Source organism: Hemiscyllium ocellatum, chromosome 18, assembly GCF_020745735.1.
Source record: "Hemiscyllium ocellatum isolate sHemOce1 chromosome 18, sHemOce1.pat.X.cur, whole genome shotgun sequence".
In the NCBI taxonomy this organism is placed as follows: Eukaryota; Metazoa; Chordata; class Chondrichthyes; order Orectolobiformes; family Hemiscylliidae; genus Hemiscyllium; species Hemiscyllium ocellatum.
In genome coordinates, this window is record NC_083418.1 from 74,477,159 (window position 1) to 74,493,265 (window position 16,107).

General features: G+C 39.0%; 1 protein-coding gene across 1 annotated transcript in view; it reads right to left on the minus strand.

Moving 5' to 3' along the window:
- The window catches only part of LOC132824271 (growth arrest-specific protein 2), a 171,849-nt gene that overhangs the window by 116,037 nt on the left and 39,705 nt on the right, over positions 1-16,107 (minus strand). Inside the window, exons 4-5 of the mRNA XM_060838608.1 lie at positions 9,486-9,627; positions 2,539-2,602 (exon numbers count right to left, since the gene is read on the minus strand). Coding sequence (XP_060694591.1) covers positions 2,539-2,602; positions 9,486-9,627 — 206 coding nt within the window. The remainder of the gene's footprint in view (positions 1-2,538; positions 2,603-9,485; positions 9,628-16,107) is intronic.

A 16,107-nucleotide genomic window follows, 5' to 3' on the forward strand; every position in this document is an offset into this window, starting at 1 on the left:
AACACTGCATTTCCCATGGTGAATCCATCTAACCTATACATCCCTGAACACTACAGGCAATTTAGTATGGCCATTTCACCTAACCTGCACATCTCTGGACTCGGGGAGGAAACCGGAGCACCTGAAGGAAACCCACGAAGATATGGGGAGAATGTGCAAAGTCCGCACAGTCACCAGGATTGGAATCGAAACTGGATCCCTGAGGCTGTGAGACAGCAGTGCTAACCACTGAGCCATCATGCTACTCTAAAGTATACAGGTCCTTTGTTCCTGTGTGGTTATGAATCACTCCAATTAATAGCCGAATGTGCTAACAGATTGTGCCATAGAAAGGGGCAGATTGGAGCAGCTGTTTCAAGGTAAATCCACATCTGACATACATGAGTCGTTTAAAAGCCAGTTGATCAGAGTTCAGGACGAACATGTTCCTGTGAGAAGGAAAGATAAGGATGGCAAGATAAAGGAATCCTGGATTACAAGAGATGGCCACATGTGAGATCCCAGAAGACTAAGAATAGCCAAAGTTCCTTTGTTTAAAGAGGGATAATCCAAGAAATTATAGACTAGTGACCCTTATGGAAATTATTGGAGAAGGTTCTTAGGGATAGGGTTTACTTGCATTTGGAAAATAATGAACTTATTAGGGATGGTCAGCATAGCTTTGGCGGGGAGGTCTTATCTCACAACTTTGATTGAGTTTTTTGAGGAAGTGATGAAGATGATTAAGGGTACTATGGCCAATGTAGTCTGCACGGACTTTATTAAAGCATTTGACGAGGGGCGTCATGGTAGGTTGGTCCAAAAGATTAAGTCACATGGGAATTATAGTTAGTTAGTAAATTGGATTCAAAATTGGCTTGGTCATTGAAGACAGAGTTGTTGCAGAAGAGCATTTTCCTGACTGGAAGTCTGTGACTGGTGGTGTTCTGCAAAGATCAGTATTGGGACCTCTGCTGTTTGTATTTTATATCAGTAATTTGGATGAAAATGTTAGTCATCTGATTAGTAAGTTTGGAAATAACATGAAAATTAGTGGAGTAGTGTGTAGTGAAGAAGGTTGCCAAAGAATACAGCAGGAAATAGATTAGTTGAAAAGTTGAATCAAGAAATTCATCTGGACTAGCATCACTACTTGGGGTGATAGCTCCTTAAAGGTAGTAAGACAATTGGAAAAGGTGTTAAAAAAAGGTGCACAACATGCTTGCCTTCATCGGTCAAGGCATTGAGTATAAAAGTTGGCAAATCATGTTGCAGCTGTATAAATCTTTAGTTAGGCCACATTTGGAGTATTGTGTGCAGTTCTAGTTGTCACACTATAGAAAAGGTGAGGAGGTTTTGGAAAGGGTGCAGAAGAGGTTTACCAAGATCTTGCCTTGATTAGAGTGTGTTAGCTAGAAGGATAGGTGGGACAAACCTGGATTATTTTCTGCCAGAGCATCCTGAGGGGCAACCTGATTGAGATATATAAAATTATGAGAGGTAGGATTAGACAAGCTGTTGAAGTCTTTTTCTCAGAATTCAAATGCTAAATACTAGGGGATATATGTTCAAAGTGAGAGGGTGAATAATGTTTAAAGGAGATCTGTGAGACAAGTGTTTTACACAGACGGTATAGGTACTGGAACAAGTTGCAGGGTGACGTGGCAGAAACTGATCAGTTAATAATGTTTAAGAGGTATTTAGACAAATACATACACAGGCAGGGAATAGAGGAATGCTGCTTAAAAATGTGTTTCTGGAAAAGCGCAGCAGGTCAGGCAGCATCAAAGGAGCAGGAGAATCGACGTTTCGGGCATAAGCCCTTCTTCAAGAAGGCTTATGCTCGAAACGTCGATTCTCCTGCTCCTTTGATGCTGCCTGACTTGCTGTCCTTTTCCAGCAACACATTTTTAAGCTCTGATCTCCAGCATCTGCAGTCCCCACTTTCTCCTAATAGAGGAATGCTGACCATGTTCAGGCAGATGGGGTTCATTTAGAAAGGCATCACGGTCAGTGCACACATGGTGAGCTGAATGGCCTGTTTCTGTGCTGTATGCTCTATATTGTATGAGGTCCTCTGGAATAGGCAGGTGCATTTTCAACTTGAGAGTTCAAGCCCTAGTTTACCCCACCTTTTGTGGATGGTCAAGGATCTATTCTAAACCATACCCTTTGCCACAACTGAAGCTTGCCATCAAGATGGACTCAGATTCTTGTCAAGGGAGACAAAATTTAAGGTCACAACAAATGGTACAACAAATGTCTCAATGCTGCATGTACTGTCAGCATAGGTACATCATCACTCACACATCAGTCCATCGACACCCCTGAAAGGCAATGCATGGTTACCAGAACTCAACATGGCTTTCACTACCATTAACGCCATCAATATAATTCCTGTACCAGTCACCAAGATGTATCTTCCAGTTTGTGTAGCCATTCAGACCTCGACTTTAGAAATGAGCAGATGAAACTAGCAGCACACACTGGGTTGAGTAATAAGTTGACTGAAAATGATCCACATTTATCTTTATGAAAAGAAGAGAAATGTAAATTTACCTGGAAGCAATTCTTCCCAATTCCAGCAAACACAGACATACTTCTCTGGGTTGTTTATGAAGGACTGTAAACATAAGGCATGAAGAATAATTAGTGCTTTAATGCTAACTATTAAACAGCACTGCTGTGCAAAATATTTTTATAATGTTTATGCTTCAATTAATTATAGTAGTTTTCACTTTATGACTTCGTTTTAATTTGTGTTCATGCCACACATTCCTTTTAACGTTTCAGTGCAGGCTGTGTTGTCCTTGGACAAGTTTTCAAACTTTAATTTGCAATTTTACAAGAAGTATTTTAAAAATCATGGATTTAATCCATTTTCTCATGTAAGTCTACTTTTTGTGAAGAAATTAATGCTACACAACAAAGCAGAATATTTGTAAAACTAAAATACTTTAGTGTCGTGCAATTAACTGCTCATTTCAACGTCACAAACTGAGTTCAGTAAGAACTGAAGTCATGCATTTTCTTAGTTCCAGTCCTCAGTTGTTGGAGTTGTACTTATCTAGACAAAGGGAGAATACTCCATCACACTACTCTTTTTTGTCTTGTAGATGTTGGACATTTGGGACTCCTCAGGTGAATTTCACACTAGAGAATACTCAGATGTAAGTTCTTCTCCAACTACAGCATTTTATGCCCCTCTGCTTAGATTTCTGGTTGATTGCATAGCCCAGATTTGATCAGGATTAATGCGATTAAATATTTAAGTCAGGCAGCAAGACTGTCCCTTACATGGACATGATCATTTCCAGGCACTTACATGGCACAAAAGTATACTTGACACATATCAGTCCGAACTTCGTTAAATGTAGGTCTTGTATACGGCACTGTGTTTCAATATCTGAAGAACAGATATTGTTATTTGCAACAACCCCAGTTCTGATAACCTACATTTGCCCTTGGAAAAATAATATCTTGATTTTTAAATTATCTTCCTTGTCTTTAAACATGTCCACGGTTTTGTCGTTCCTAACTCTACAATGTCCTCTTGCCCAAGAACACCCTATGCTATCTGCACTCCTCTAATTCTGGGCTCTTGATTATCCACAATTCCAACAATTCCACCATGACGGCCACACATCTCATTGCCCAGGATTTAAGCTCTATTATTGTGCCCCTCCACCTTTGTATGACCCTACTTTGCTATTGCCCTTTAAGATCCTTTGGATCCAATTGAATATTGACTGAAAAACAATTGTGCAATTCTCATTAGATTGCTAAATGCTCCACCCAAAGTGGGATGAGTAAACTTTTATGGCTGGGTTGTGGATTTGCAGCTTAGATTTTGGGCTGATTGGAGGGCTGCCCCTCACTCATTCTGAGTCCAATGGATAGGCAATCAAGACTGCCTGATTTCAATTCCCACATAACCAATAAATCAACATAACTCATGGCATCACATTCGAATGAGTTGTGGAGCCAAAGAATGCTATGGCCTGATTGCACCTTGTGCTGGCTCAGGTTTGCACAAAATAATGGAGCAAAGGAAACACATTCAGTCCTTAATTTGCATCCTTGGTGTAGGCCAACTCTCACATGAACTGCAAACTCCAGCATCCCAGTTGGAAGCTCCTGCCAGACAAGGGAAGAGTAAGGAGGGAAGTAGAAGTGCTAAATGGTTCGACTGTAACCTCCTTAAAAAGGAAGCTGATGATTGTGTGGGGAATTGTGGAGTGTCCACTAACATCCTTTAATTATCCTGGACAATGTGCACTGCCTCATACACCTGAAACTTTGGTCACAAGGACCTGGCCTCAGAAACCATGTATCAAATAGCTTTTTATGGTGCAAACACTGGGAGGAAAGAGGCTGGGTGTGCAACATTTCTAAGTATAGAATTTACCAAAAGCATCATAGAGCAGGCTTGCAGGACAAGGATCAAAGTGAACAATGACTGCATGCATTAAATTGTTATCTTCAAAGATCTGCTAAAATTACTGGCCACTCCCCTGGGCATCTTGCAGCATACAAGGAACCAGAGGTGAAAGATCCCCCTGCTGCTGTCCAGCCAGCAAAGCTACAACATCAATGGCAACCAGCAGCAAGCTGCCCACTGGCACCCAGTTTGTGTTCCACCAGGGCTGCTCAACCCTTGACCTCATTACAGCCTTGTTTGAAACACAGACAAAATAGCTGAATTGCAGAGGTGAGGTGAGAGTGATAGCCCTTGATGTCAAGGTCAAGTTTGACTGAGTGTAGCATCAAGGAGCCCGAACCAAACTGGAATCAGTGGGAATCAGTGGGAAAACTCTTTGCTGGTTGGCGTCATATTGCATATAGGAAGATGACTATTGCAAGTTAGTTATCTCAGCTCCAGAACATCTCTGCAGGACTTCCTCACAGTAGTGTCCTAACCCAACCATCATGAGCTGCTTCATCAACGATCTTCCCTCTATCTTTAGATCAGAAGTGGGGATGTTTGCTGAAGCTTATACAATGTTAACCATCATTTGTGACTCCTCAGATACTGAAGCAATCTATGTCCAAATGTGGTAAGACCCGAACAATATCCAGGCTTGGACTGAAAAGTGGCAAGTAATGCATGTGCCACACAAGTGCCAGGCAATGACCATCTCCAATAAGAGACCATCTAAACATCACCCCTTGACAATCAGTGGCATTACCATTACTGAATTTCCCACTATCAATAATATATCAATAATTAACTCACCATATAAATACAGTCTCCAAGACCAGTTCAAAGGCTAGGAATACTGTAGAAGAAATTCACCTCCTGACTCCCCAAATTCTGTCAACTATCTACAAAGTACAAGTCAGGAGTGTGATGGAATACTCCTCACTTGCCTGATGAGTGCAGCTCTGACAACACTCAAGAAACTTGACACCATCCAGGATAAAGCAGTCTGTTTGATTGACACCACAATTCAACACCAACCCCCCCCCCCCCCCAACTTCTGATGCACAGTAGCAGCAGTATGTACTGTCTATAACATGCACTACAGAAATTCATCAAAGATCCTTAGACTGTAGCTTCCAACCCCAAGACCACCACCATCTGGTAGGGCAAAGGCAGCAGATACATTGAAACATCTCCATTTGCAAGTTCTCCTCCAAGCCACTCACCATCCTGACTTAGAGATAAGTCAGCATTCCTTCATTATCACTGATTCACAATCCTGAAATTCCCTCCCTAATGACATTGTGCATCTATCTACAATATAGGGACAGCAGTGTTTCAAGAAGGCACCTTATCACTATCTTTTCAAGGGTAACTTGGGATGGGGTGTAAATGCTGATTCAGTTAACGACGTCAATATCTCACAAGTGAATACAAAACAAGGCAAAAGTGAACACTGGCAGAAACTACATCTGTCTGACAGGCAATGATGAAGACAATTGAGGATGGTCTAGGAGACAATCCCATGTTGATTCCTTGAACATGATGGTGGCCTTTAATTTTTATTGGTGCATCATTTCAAGGAATAACTGAAGAACTCTGCAGAAGTTTGCAAGCATCTGCTCATTAATGTTTCTGGGCAGTGACTGATGTTCTCTTTGCTAAAACAGACTCATTTATTTCCTTCGCCTTGGATACAGGGAGCTAGGGTTATTGGCTTTATTGCTAGATCAGGTTTTTCAAAAGTATAGCATGGTATCAATCTCTACGAAAGAGTGCCCTAACAGCAACCATCAGTATTCATCAATAGAAAAGGTTTTCATTCTATGAATGTGCAGATTATCAGAGGGCACACCGCTGTATGCAGTATCCAGGATCTGTCATGGCTCTTAAATTCTGGAGCACTCACATTAGCCTGCATTTTATTCCAAAATCCCTTGAGTACTTACATGACTGGTTGCTCAGTGACAAGGCTATGTCCTCATGAGCTGGCTAATGACACCTATTCAGAATCCTCAAACTGATGCTGAGGAGAAGTACAACACTGCATGTCTTTACAAAGGCCAGGTCATGGACCTTTGAAAATGAGAGTCTGAAGCTTCATCCACTCAGGTGGTTCACTGCTGTATAACACAGACAGAGCATCCTTCATCATTGCAGTTTGTTGCATTCTCCACAATCTCCCTCAAATAAAGGTGGGACAGCATCACTTGGCAATGCCCAAATCCCATGAATGAATGAAAAAAAGATGTCATAGGTTAATACCTAACTTTTAACTGTGCCTTTTATCTTAACCAAGAAGAATAATTTGCATGAAAAGAAAATACCAATAAAATTTGCCAAAATATAAGCTACAAATTCAGGTGCTGTATCATCAACAGCACTTTCACAGTTTCAGACCAAGAATAGTAGCTAAAATTGAGGTCGCAGCCATATTCTTCTGAACTGACGTCAAGTAGCTACTGCCACTATTGTTCTGTGAATTGGTGGTAAAAATTGGTGGTATCAATTCTGAAAGCTCTTGTCAGAACAAGTTTAATCCAGCCTCCAGCAGATTAGATTTTCAGTTTGGGTATCAGTGGGTTGGCACTGCTGCCTCAGTGCTGATTTGATTCCACCTTCGGGTGACTGTCTGTTTGGAGTTTGCACATTCTCCCTGTGCCTGTGTGGGTTTCCTCCCATAATCCAAACATGTGTAGGTTAGATGGATTGGCTTAAATGTTCTTTAGACGGTCTGTATTGGATTCGATTGGCCAAATGGCTTGTTTCCACACTGTAGGGATTCTATGATTCTATGATTCTATTTCAGCTGAGGTGCAAAAGGACACAACAAGTTTACTTGTTTGAGCAAATTGCTGCTAAGACAGCCATAACGGAAAATTGAATTACCATCAATGTATTTAATTTAACTACCAGAAGCTTGACAAACTCTGTCACTCTCTTAATAGAAAATATTTAGAACAGCTTTGCTTTGAATAATAAACTTAACAAAAATAAATATCATACAAAATATACTGAGTACTTTAATGTCCAACTCATTGGGTATGCTCGGCTTATAAACCCCTCTTAGGTAATGTCTGGTAGGACTAAATATTTGGATTGGTTAAAATTGATGCTAGCTCATTTACTATGCACCTTAAACAGAATCCAAAGATTGTGGGAATTTATTCACTAAACTGGTAAGCCTGTGCCATAGACTAATGTTTTTGGGACATGGGTTCATACCACATAGAATGTGGTGAAATTTGAATTCGATTTTAAAAACTGGAATTAAAAGCTAACTTAACGGCAAATGATGTTGATTGCCGTTACTGGTCTGGCCACATGCAACTCCCCCCTATAGTAATGTGGTTCACCTTTAACCCCTGAAGTGACTTAGAGATCCAATCAATTCAAAACAAATGGACAATACATCTGATGTATGTGTGTGTTTTTTTTGCAAATGCGACATAGCCCATATCCAAAACTAAGAAAACCTGACAGAAATATGACTATGACTGCTTCACTCAATTCAACCTAATTTCTCTAAGCAGTTCCAAGGCTACTTATTAACAGTGCCTAATCCTATTTTGGGCAACCATATGAGAAAACATCGAACCAAAGTTTAGATCGGACACTTTTCAGATGCTCCTTAAGCACAGAATGCCAGTCTCCAATACTGGATATTGTGCACTAGGTTCTGAATAGATACAATGGTTTACTGAACAATTGATCCAGTAGCGTTCAATGTAAAAGAAAAATGACCAAATTCTTGTTGATACAATTTTCCTCAAGTAACAGAATTACAACAAGCTCACTATATTTTGTTTTACTTTAAGAATTTATATGAATAAATATGTGCAATATGATTTAGTACAGTTTTTATGAATAATAGTACAGAAGTTCTCTGCATAACCTAAACAAACACATTAGTGAAATACCATAATGATCTTTAATCTTCTTAAACCTGAGACTCGAGAAACGAAACAACTAGCCAGTTTTCCTGCTCCCAACTGCTATCCAAAGTTACTGGTATTGCATATTTTAAAATCCTGTACATAGTAAAATCTGAAAATATATTTTGATGTTCAAGGAGTTTAGTACATCTCTATGACTATTTCTAACTGGTTTTGAATTTGAATTCTAAATAAACAAAAAGTGATGAGTTTAATCTTTTCAGTCACTCCTTAAAGTGCTACTTCAAATAAATGCCTGAAGTTAAAACATAACTGAAGGATATTGAAAAGAATTAGGTGAGGCGGAAGCATAAGTTTACTGTTACTAAAATCTTTCTAATTGATGGTATCTTTTTAGTCAAACTGCAAGTCCTGTTAGGGTACTGTTTGTCAAATATTAGAGGCTCAGCTGACACATAGATTGTTTTCACATGCATAAATGAAAAACAAAGTGGAAATGAATGTGGTTTTTATGCACAGTAACTGGGAAAGGACTGTGGTTGATGAAAGAAATCAGTAGGTAAGGTCAGTCAAAAGACGCAAATTACAACACTGATCATACAAATTATATAATACACAGCATTCCAACACCAACTGAGGTGGAACCTTTGTCAGAATCTCTGCTTCAGCTCTTCTTTGTCTCACAATGAAGAAGGCTCCTTCCATTGGCGGTATGTCCTAAAAAAGCAATATTTGAGCCAACAGTGTCAAAGTGCAGATAGTCACCTTTGAGGCCATTTCTCTTGAGATCACTGACAGTTTCATGTTGCATTACAGTATGTCAGAAAAAAGAAGTGATAAGTATATCAAGCTGTCAGTTGGAAACAATAGTGCAAAATAGTTCCATTAATACATAGAAAAAAGCATATCAGTTACTCGAACGATAAGCACTGCAGTCAGTTTTTGTCAAGTGAACTTTTATCTTTTTTGAGAAAAGAGGTTTCTCAGATACACAAAGGCTCATTTATTCTCCAAGCAATATAGACAATGCATTCATCAAACTAAATCGGGCTTTTCACATCGAATTCAGTGCACCAGTGCAGATCACAGAAAATATTTGACCTATCACAGTAAAATCTTCAAGATATTCTATATTGCAGTTAATCCTAATATAGCATGTCATGATGTATATATAACTGACTACGTACCTAAACCTTCCGACTCAAAAAGAAAAGTATCATCCACCCCTACTTCTCTACACCAGGCGAGGAAATTCGCAGTATTGTCACGGGCAAAGAAAGATCCCGAAGGGGCATTTGCTTTGCAAGGAATTTTCTTTGGAAGCAGATGCTGTGAATATAAAGAAAAGTATTGATTCATTGAAGAAAATATCTCAGGCTAATGAAGTATGTGGCGAACTGTACAGTCATCCAGTAAACATATATTAAATGTTTTACATCTGCTCTTACCTCCTATGTGTGCCACTTAAATTCTGTACTTCTGGCATACTTATTCATGTATTAACCCAGAATTTATGATCGGTTTGTCTTCAAATACACCTATTGGTCAATGAATTACTCTAATTTTCTTTCATTTTTGCAAAACATTTTATGAAAAGAATTTTAGTCAAAGATTTCAATCCTTGTTAACTCAAACCCAAAATAAGTGTTGAAACAAAATTTGAGAAAATATGAATTTCACAAAAACATGATTATACACACATTGGAGAGTACTTTGTGAAATCTGATCTTTTCTTTAAAGCTTTCAATTGAGGGCCTCAGCCACTCTAAAAAGCTCAGATTTAGAATTGAGATTTGAGCTCACACCTGTGACTCTGTGAACTGAATTTTGATTACACAATGTAATGTTCCAGAATGTATCAACATTGGTCAGCTGCACTAAACAATATACTTATTCAGTATCTTCAATTTTATGCTCAGAACATCATTTTCAGATGATTTTGAAAAATAAGAGAGTAAATTTAACTTGTTTATCTCAGTTGTAATTTATACTGAGTGTCTTTAGAAAATGTGTGTAGTGACGAAGTGAGACAAATTACAGCAAAACTATTACATACTTAATTGTGTTTTTAACGTTGTATGAACTTCAAAAAATATAGTAAGATAGGCATCCAATTAGCCCAAAGTGTAACTCCTCTTTATCTGAAAAGTGCATTCAGTCTTGAATCTGCTTTTGCATATGAGAGATTACTTGTAGTATTGTAAAAATTACATTTGACGGCATTTCCTGATAACTTCTTCCATTAAACAATGTTTAGTTTGCAATGTAATAGAGATCTGTCACATCATGATTACATTTTCCCTCCAGCAGCACTAATCGGAGGAGAGTGTAAATACGATGTGATAAGTTGCCATAAGCAATTTCTGTCATAAGAATCATACAATCCCTACAGTGTGAAAACAGGCCATTTGGCCCAACAAGTCCACATTTATCCTGCGAAGGGTAACCCAGCCACACCCATTCTCCTATCCTATTACTCTACATTTCCCATGAGTAATGCACCTACCCTATATATCCCTGAAAACTATGGGTAGTTTAGCATGGCCAATTCACCTAACCTGCACATCTTTGGATTGTGGGATGAAACCAGAGTATCCAGAGGAAACCACACAGACACTGGGAGAATCTGCAGATGCCACACAGTCACCTGAGGCTAGAATCGAACTCGGGTCCCTAGCGCTGTGAGGCAGCAGTACTAACCACTGAGCCACCGTGCCATCAGAAATAAGGACAAAATTACCTTTGAATATAATGATATGTAGGACCTTAAAATGGTGATTTTTGTGCAATTCGTTTCAACTTCCCAACCCACTTTATCTAAAAATATTATAATCTTATAAACTATATCCCAGATTTTGAGGTTATACTGATAACAACACCGTCAGAATTTGACAACACGACCACTGTGAAACACAGAGCAACTCTGATATCTGAACATCATCATCAAATGAGGAAATGCAAAGGTTATTGTCAATGATTCTCATTCCTCAGTAAGATGTATTGTTTAAGTTCTTGTTGATGGATATTCCCAAAAGTCATTTGATTTGACATGGACTTCCACATTTTACTAGTCTTCCTGTAAAATTCCTGTAAAAAAGGGCAAGTCTTGTTGAATGAGTAGGATCTGTGTTAACAGTGTACTAAGTAATAATTATTACTGAAGTATTTCTCTGATCTAGAGAAACCTATATGTGGATATCTTCATCACAAAATAAGCATTAGATGGGTTCCTTGCATTTTCTACAGCAATGCCTGTACCAATCACAGCCCACTCGATAACTATCAGCACTCTCTTCTCACACCGCATGAATGTTGTTTCCCTTTAGCATTTCTTGCAATTGTCCGAATGAAAGCAAGACAAAAATTTCAGTAACATTCCACAGATTATAGAAAATTAATTTTTAAAATGAGTTATTAAATTCTGATGATCATATTCAAATGCATATGTCCTTATCTCTTGTTCTCTGTATGAAATGGTTAAAAAGTGAAGAATAATCAGTATTTTTTTCATTCTTGGTTTGATATCTATGGAAATTATTGAATGTGATTTGATGACATACCATTGCAAGTTACCCATTATTGATGCTGGAATTAAATTAACATTTAAATTGATATTATCATTTAAAAAAATACTGCTAGATCTTGGTGGGAAGTTGTCTTCGTGGTCAGCATTGAGTATTGCCACTTCATAGCTGACCACAAGATCTGGGAGCATCTGCTTCCCAATTCAGGCTCACACAATCAGAGCAGTTTATTCTTAATTACGTGAGGGGTAATTTGAGCACCATACACTGGCAGCAAGCTTCCTGTGAAATTTTAAGCATTAAGAAGGGTGAAGTCTTGCCGAATTTAAGCCACGTTTTCAAATTTCCATGGATATTCTAAAATCACGATGGACTTGTTGGAGAATCTCTGCTGAAATTTACCTCCCACACTTGTGGATAACATTGAATGTTGTAATTCTGCTTGAGGCGACATTGTTTAATGTACACAAAAAGTTATCAATTTCTTTCAAAACCACTCATATGCTGAAGCAAGATGTAACCTTATTGGAATGCAGTAGTAATATAACAGAATCCTAACCTTTCACCTAACATAATCTCACACAGTTTATCTTTTTTATGAAGTGCCAAGCCTTTGTAAACTGTTTGGAACAAATGATCTGCTGTTTCACATAGCAACTAAAGGATTCTTGTGGCTCGGGTGGGGAGTTCACAAATTAATTCTAGCTAGTTTTAAGTAATCAATTACAATGCTGCTACATTGGCTCCAGTGTTAGGAGTGCAATCTTGACTGATGAAAAATGGAAACACTAAGCATGATTTATGTCTGCACAATAATAAGAGCAAAAGGGTAATAGGTCCATTTAAACCTCCAGGGATTAGCTGACCTTACCCTTTTGTGATTCGCTGCAGGCTCAGGTAAGAGTCACATGCTTAGGCTTATGAGCCATAACCAAAGGCAATAACATAAAATGTGCATTGGCAGAAGAGCCAGAACCTCGAAGGGCAATGGTGGCTTGCAGACAAAAGATCTTTCAGGCAAATGACTTACATTTCCTTTAAGCACTCAAGGGGAAGGTAGAAGAAAAACATAGGAAACCACCTTGTGTATTTTTTCCTTTATCATCGTGCTTCTGAAAAAGGGGAAGTTGCTTCAGACCACTGAAGAGAAAAGCATGAAATGGAGAAATGAGCAGGTGACCTACTCTCAGGAAGATCATTGCTACGATTACAGTCTTCCCAGGTTATATAAAGCATAAAACTGAAATGTAAATTTAGTGCACCTTGCAGAAAACCATATTCAAAAGGAGTCTGAGTTCAGGCTAAGCCAGCAATGTTGAGCATTGAATTTACTGTTAAATTTAATTTGTAATAACTCAGGAAGCCCAACTAGAAAGGAACATAGAGTCTTGAGGTCTACAGCACGAAAACAGAGCCTCCGGTCTGACATGTCCATGCCAAGCAGATATCCTAAACGAATCTAGTCCCATTTGCTAGCATTTGGTCCACTTTCCTCTAAACCTTTCCTATTCATATGTCCTCCCCGATGCCTTTTAAAAGTTGTAATTGTACTAGACCTCACCACTTGCTCTGGCAGCTTATTCCATACATGCACGACCCGCTGCATGAACAAGTTGTCCCTGAGGTCCCTTTTTAATTTTTCTCTTCTCATGTTAAACCGATGCCCTCTAGTTTTGGACTCCCCCAGCCCGGGGAAAAGAGTTGCCTATTCACTCTGTCCATGTCCCTCATGGTTTTATAAACCTCTATAAGGTCACCCCTCAGCCTCTGACGCGCCGGGGAAAACAGCCCCAGCCTATTCAGTCTCTCCCTAGAGCTCAACTCCTCCAACCCTGGCAACATCTTTGTAAATCTTTTCTGCACCCTTTCAAGTTTCACAACATCCTTGCTATAGCAGAAAGACATCATCACTTATTGTTGAGCACAAGTCATTGCTAGTTCCAGCCAGTTCTGCTGGTTCTACTTTATTTTTATTGAACCTATTTTGCTGATCAATTTGTTCAGAGATGTAATTACACACCTCTGGAGCAGGTGAAACTGGAACACAGGCCTCCCAGGTCAGGGGAAGAGACTCTACCACTGTACCACAAGAGAGCCATTAAGAAGTTGTAATACATCTGCATGACAGGTGGGTCTTGAACCTGGATCCACTGGCCCAGAGGTAATGAGTCTGCCACTGTGTTGCAATAGAGGGCCCAGTGACGAGAAATACCCTGAAAATAGTTATTCTATAAAACATTAGATTAGATTAGATTACTTACAGTGTGGAAACAGGCCCTTCGGTCCAACAAGTCCACACCGACCCACCGAAGCGCAACCCACACAGATCCATTCCCCTACATTTACCTCTTCACCTAACACTATGGGCAATTTAGCGTGGCCAATTCACGTGACCTGCACATTTTTGGATTGTGGGAGGATACCGGAGCACCCGAGGAAACGCACGCAGACATGGGGAGAATGTGCAAACTCCACACAGAGAGTCGCCTGAGGCGGGAAAATGAACCCGGGTCTCTGGCGCTGAGAGGCAGCAGTGCTAACTACTGTGCTACCATGCCGCCCCATGTTGGATCATCTTTGTAGCAATAGCAATCAATTCAGTTGGACTTTAGAAATCTCACAAAATACCACAATGCAATGACAGCAACCATAATAATCCATTATTAAGATACTTTCTTTTATTTTTATCCATATTATCCATTTATAATCAATGACATGATGTCAATATTAATCAATCTGTTTCTTACCTTCTAGTCTCTCATGCAATCACAACAGACTGAAGGAAGCCATATTGTGGAATGGATTAAAAATTAAAAATCACAAAATGGAAAAGTAATCTGCTGTGTTGCAGTGTCGGTATCCCACTGGAAAGGAAGTTTAATTTATTATAATAATTAAACCAGGTTGACTGAGCAGCTGGGAAACCTGATTTAATTGAAAGCTAACTGGTCAGATTTCCCAGGGCTCAGAAAGCACAGTAGCAAAATGGAAATGGAAGCAGACTGATCAAGCAAAATCAGGTTATCCAGCACTGTTTATAGGGCAGAGGGTGTCGTGCTCCACAAGTACTATTATGCTAATTACTCCACTCCACATTGTTATTTGGAACTCTTCTCCAACTACAATCTGAAGCTTTTAGCCCTACATTTTTTGTAACTCTCGCTACCAATTCTGCCCCATGATTTGCCAACATCCCACTTTTTCTGGCTTGCCATCTACTAACACACTTTCTACCTTTTGCAGTGTGGCCTGCCAAAATTGCCAAGGGTTATCCCAAGACTCCCTGACAGGGCTCTCCTCCAGTCAGCCTCCAATCAAATGCATTGACTAGCATGAAGTTCACATATTAACATGGTTGAAAGGAAGCAAACTTACCACAGAACCTTAACCAAGTCATTTCATACCTAACAATGTGGTTTATGTTACAATCTGCAATCAATCTAGTGCACTGAAAATTAACAATCACAAGTGTGGATATCTTACCTTCTTATTTTAGTTTTTGTAGATTTATGGATCCCTTTCCTTGACATCTTAATTGTTGAAGATTTAAAAGTAAAAATAAGATTTTTATTTTACTTCACTTTCATCATTTTTTCTCCCTCTCTTGTCTCTTAATCCATTTCTTTCTTTGTCTTTATTTATCTTGTTGTTAAAAGGCAGTTGGACATCTATTTAATTTGTAGACTTTTGCTATAAAAGTTGGGAAATGGAACTTAACTAGTCAGCTCTTTAAAAGCTAGCAAAGACATAATGGACTGAACAGCCTCTGTGGTGTGGTGGTTCTTACATAGTTGCATCCCCTGCTCAGTCAGGTCCAAGATGCCCTGTAGATGACACCATACTATTTGAATCTTGCACTTTCAGAAATTTGCAGGGCAAAATATCAATGACATTAAATGAGTAAGGTCAATTCTAGATAACAAAGAGTGCCATTTGTTGGACTGCTATAGGAATCTTTGGGACTAGTTTGAAAAGATTCCATTGTTACTGACATACTGAAGAGACTGTTTCAGTAACCCTCCACCACAGACTATAACTACTTACTGCAGTATCCACTGCTGAATTTGGAAAGCTAATATTGAAAAACTAGATTCATGTATTTTCAAACCTTGACAGAACTAATCCTCGTACGCTACATATTTTAGATTTAGTTTTCTTGTACAGGAGTTGATAAAATTCAGGGGAAAGATTGATTACTGGAGTTAAAGAAAGATTTTGTAATGAATTCAAAAATAAACTATTGGATCCTTTAATATTTTGAAATGTGAACGATGAGTGCAAATAT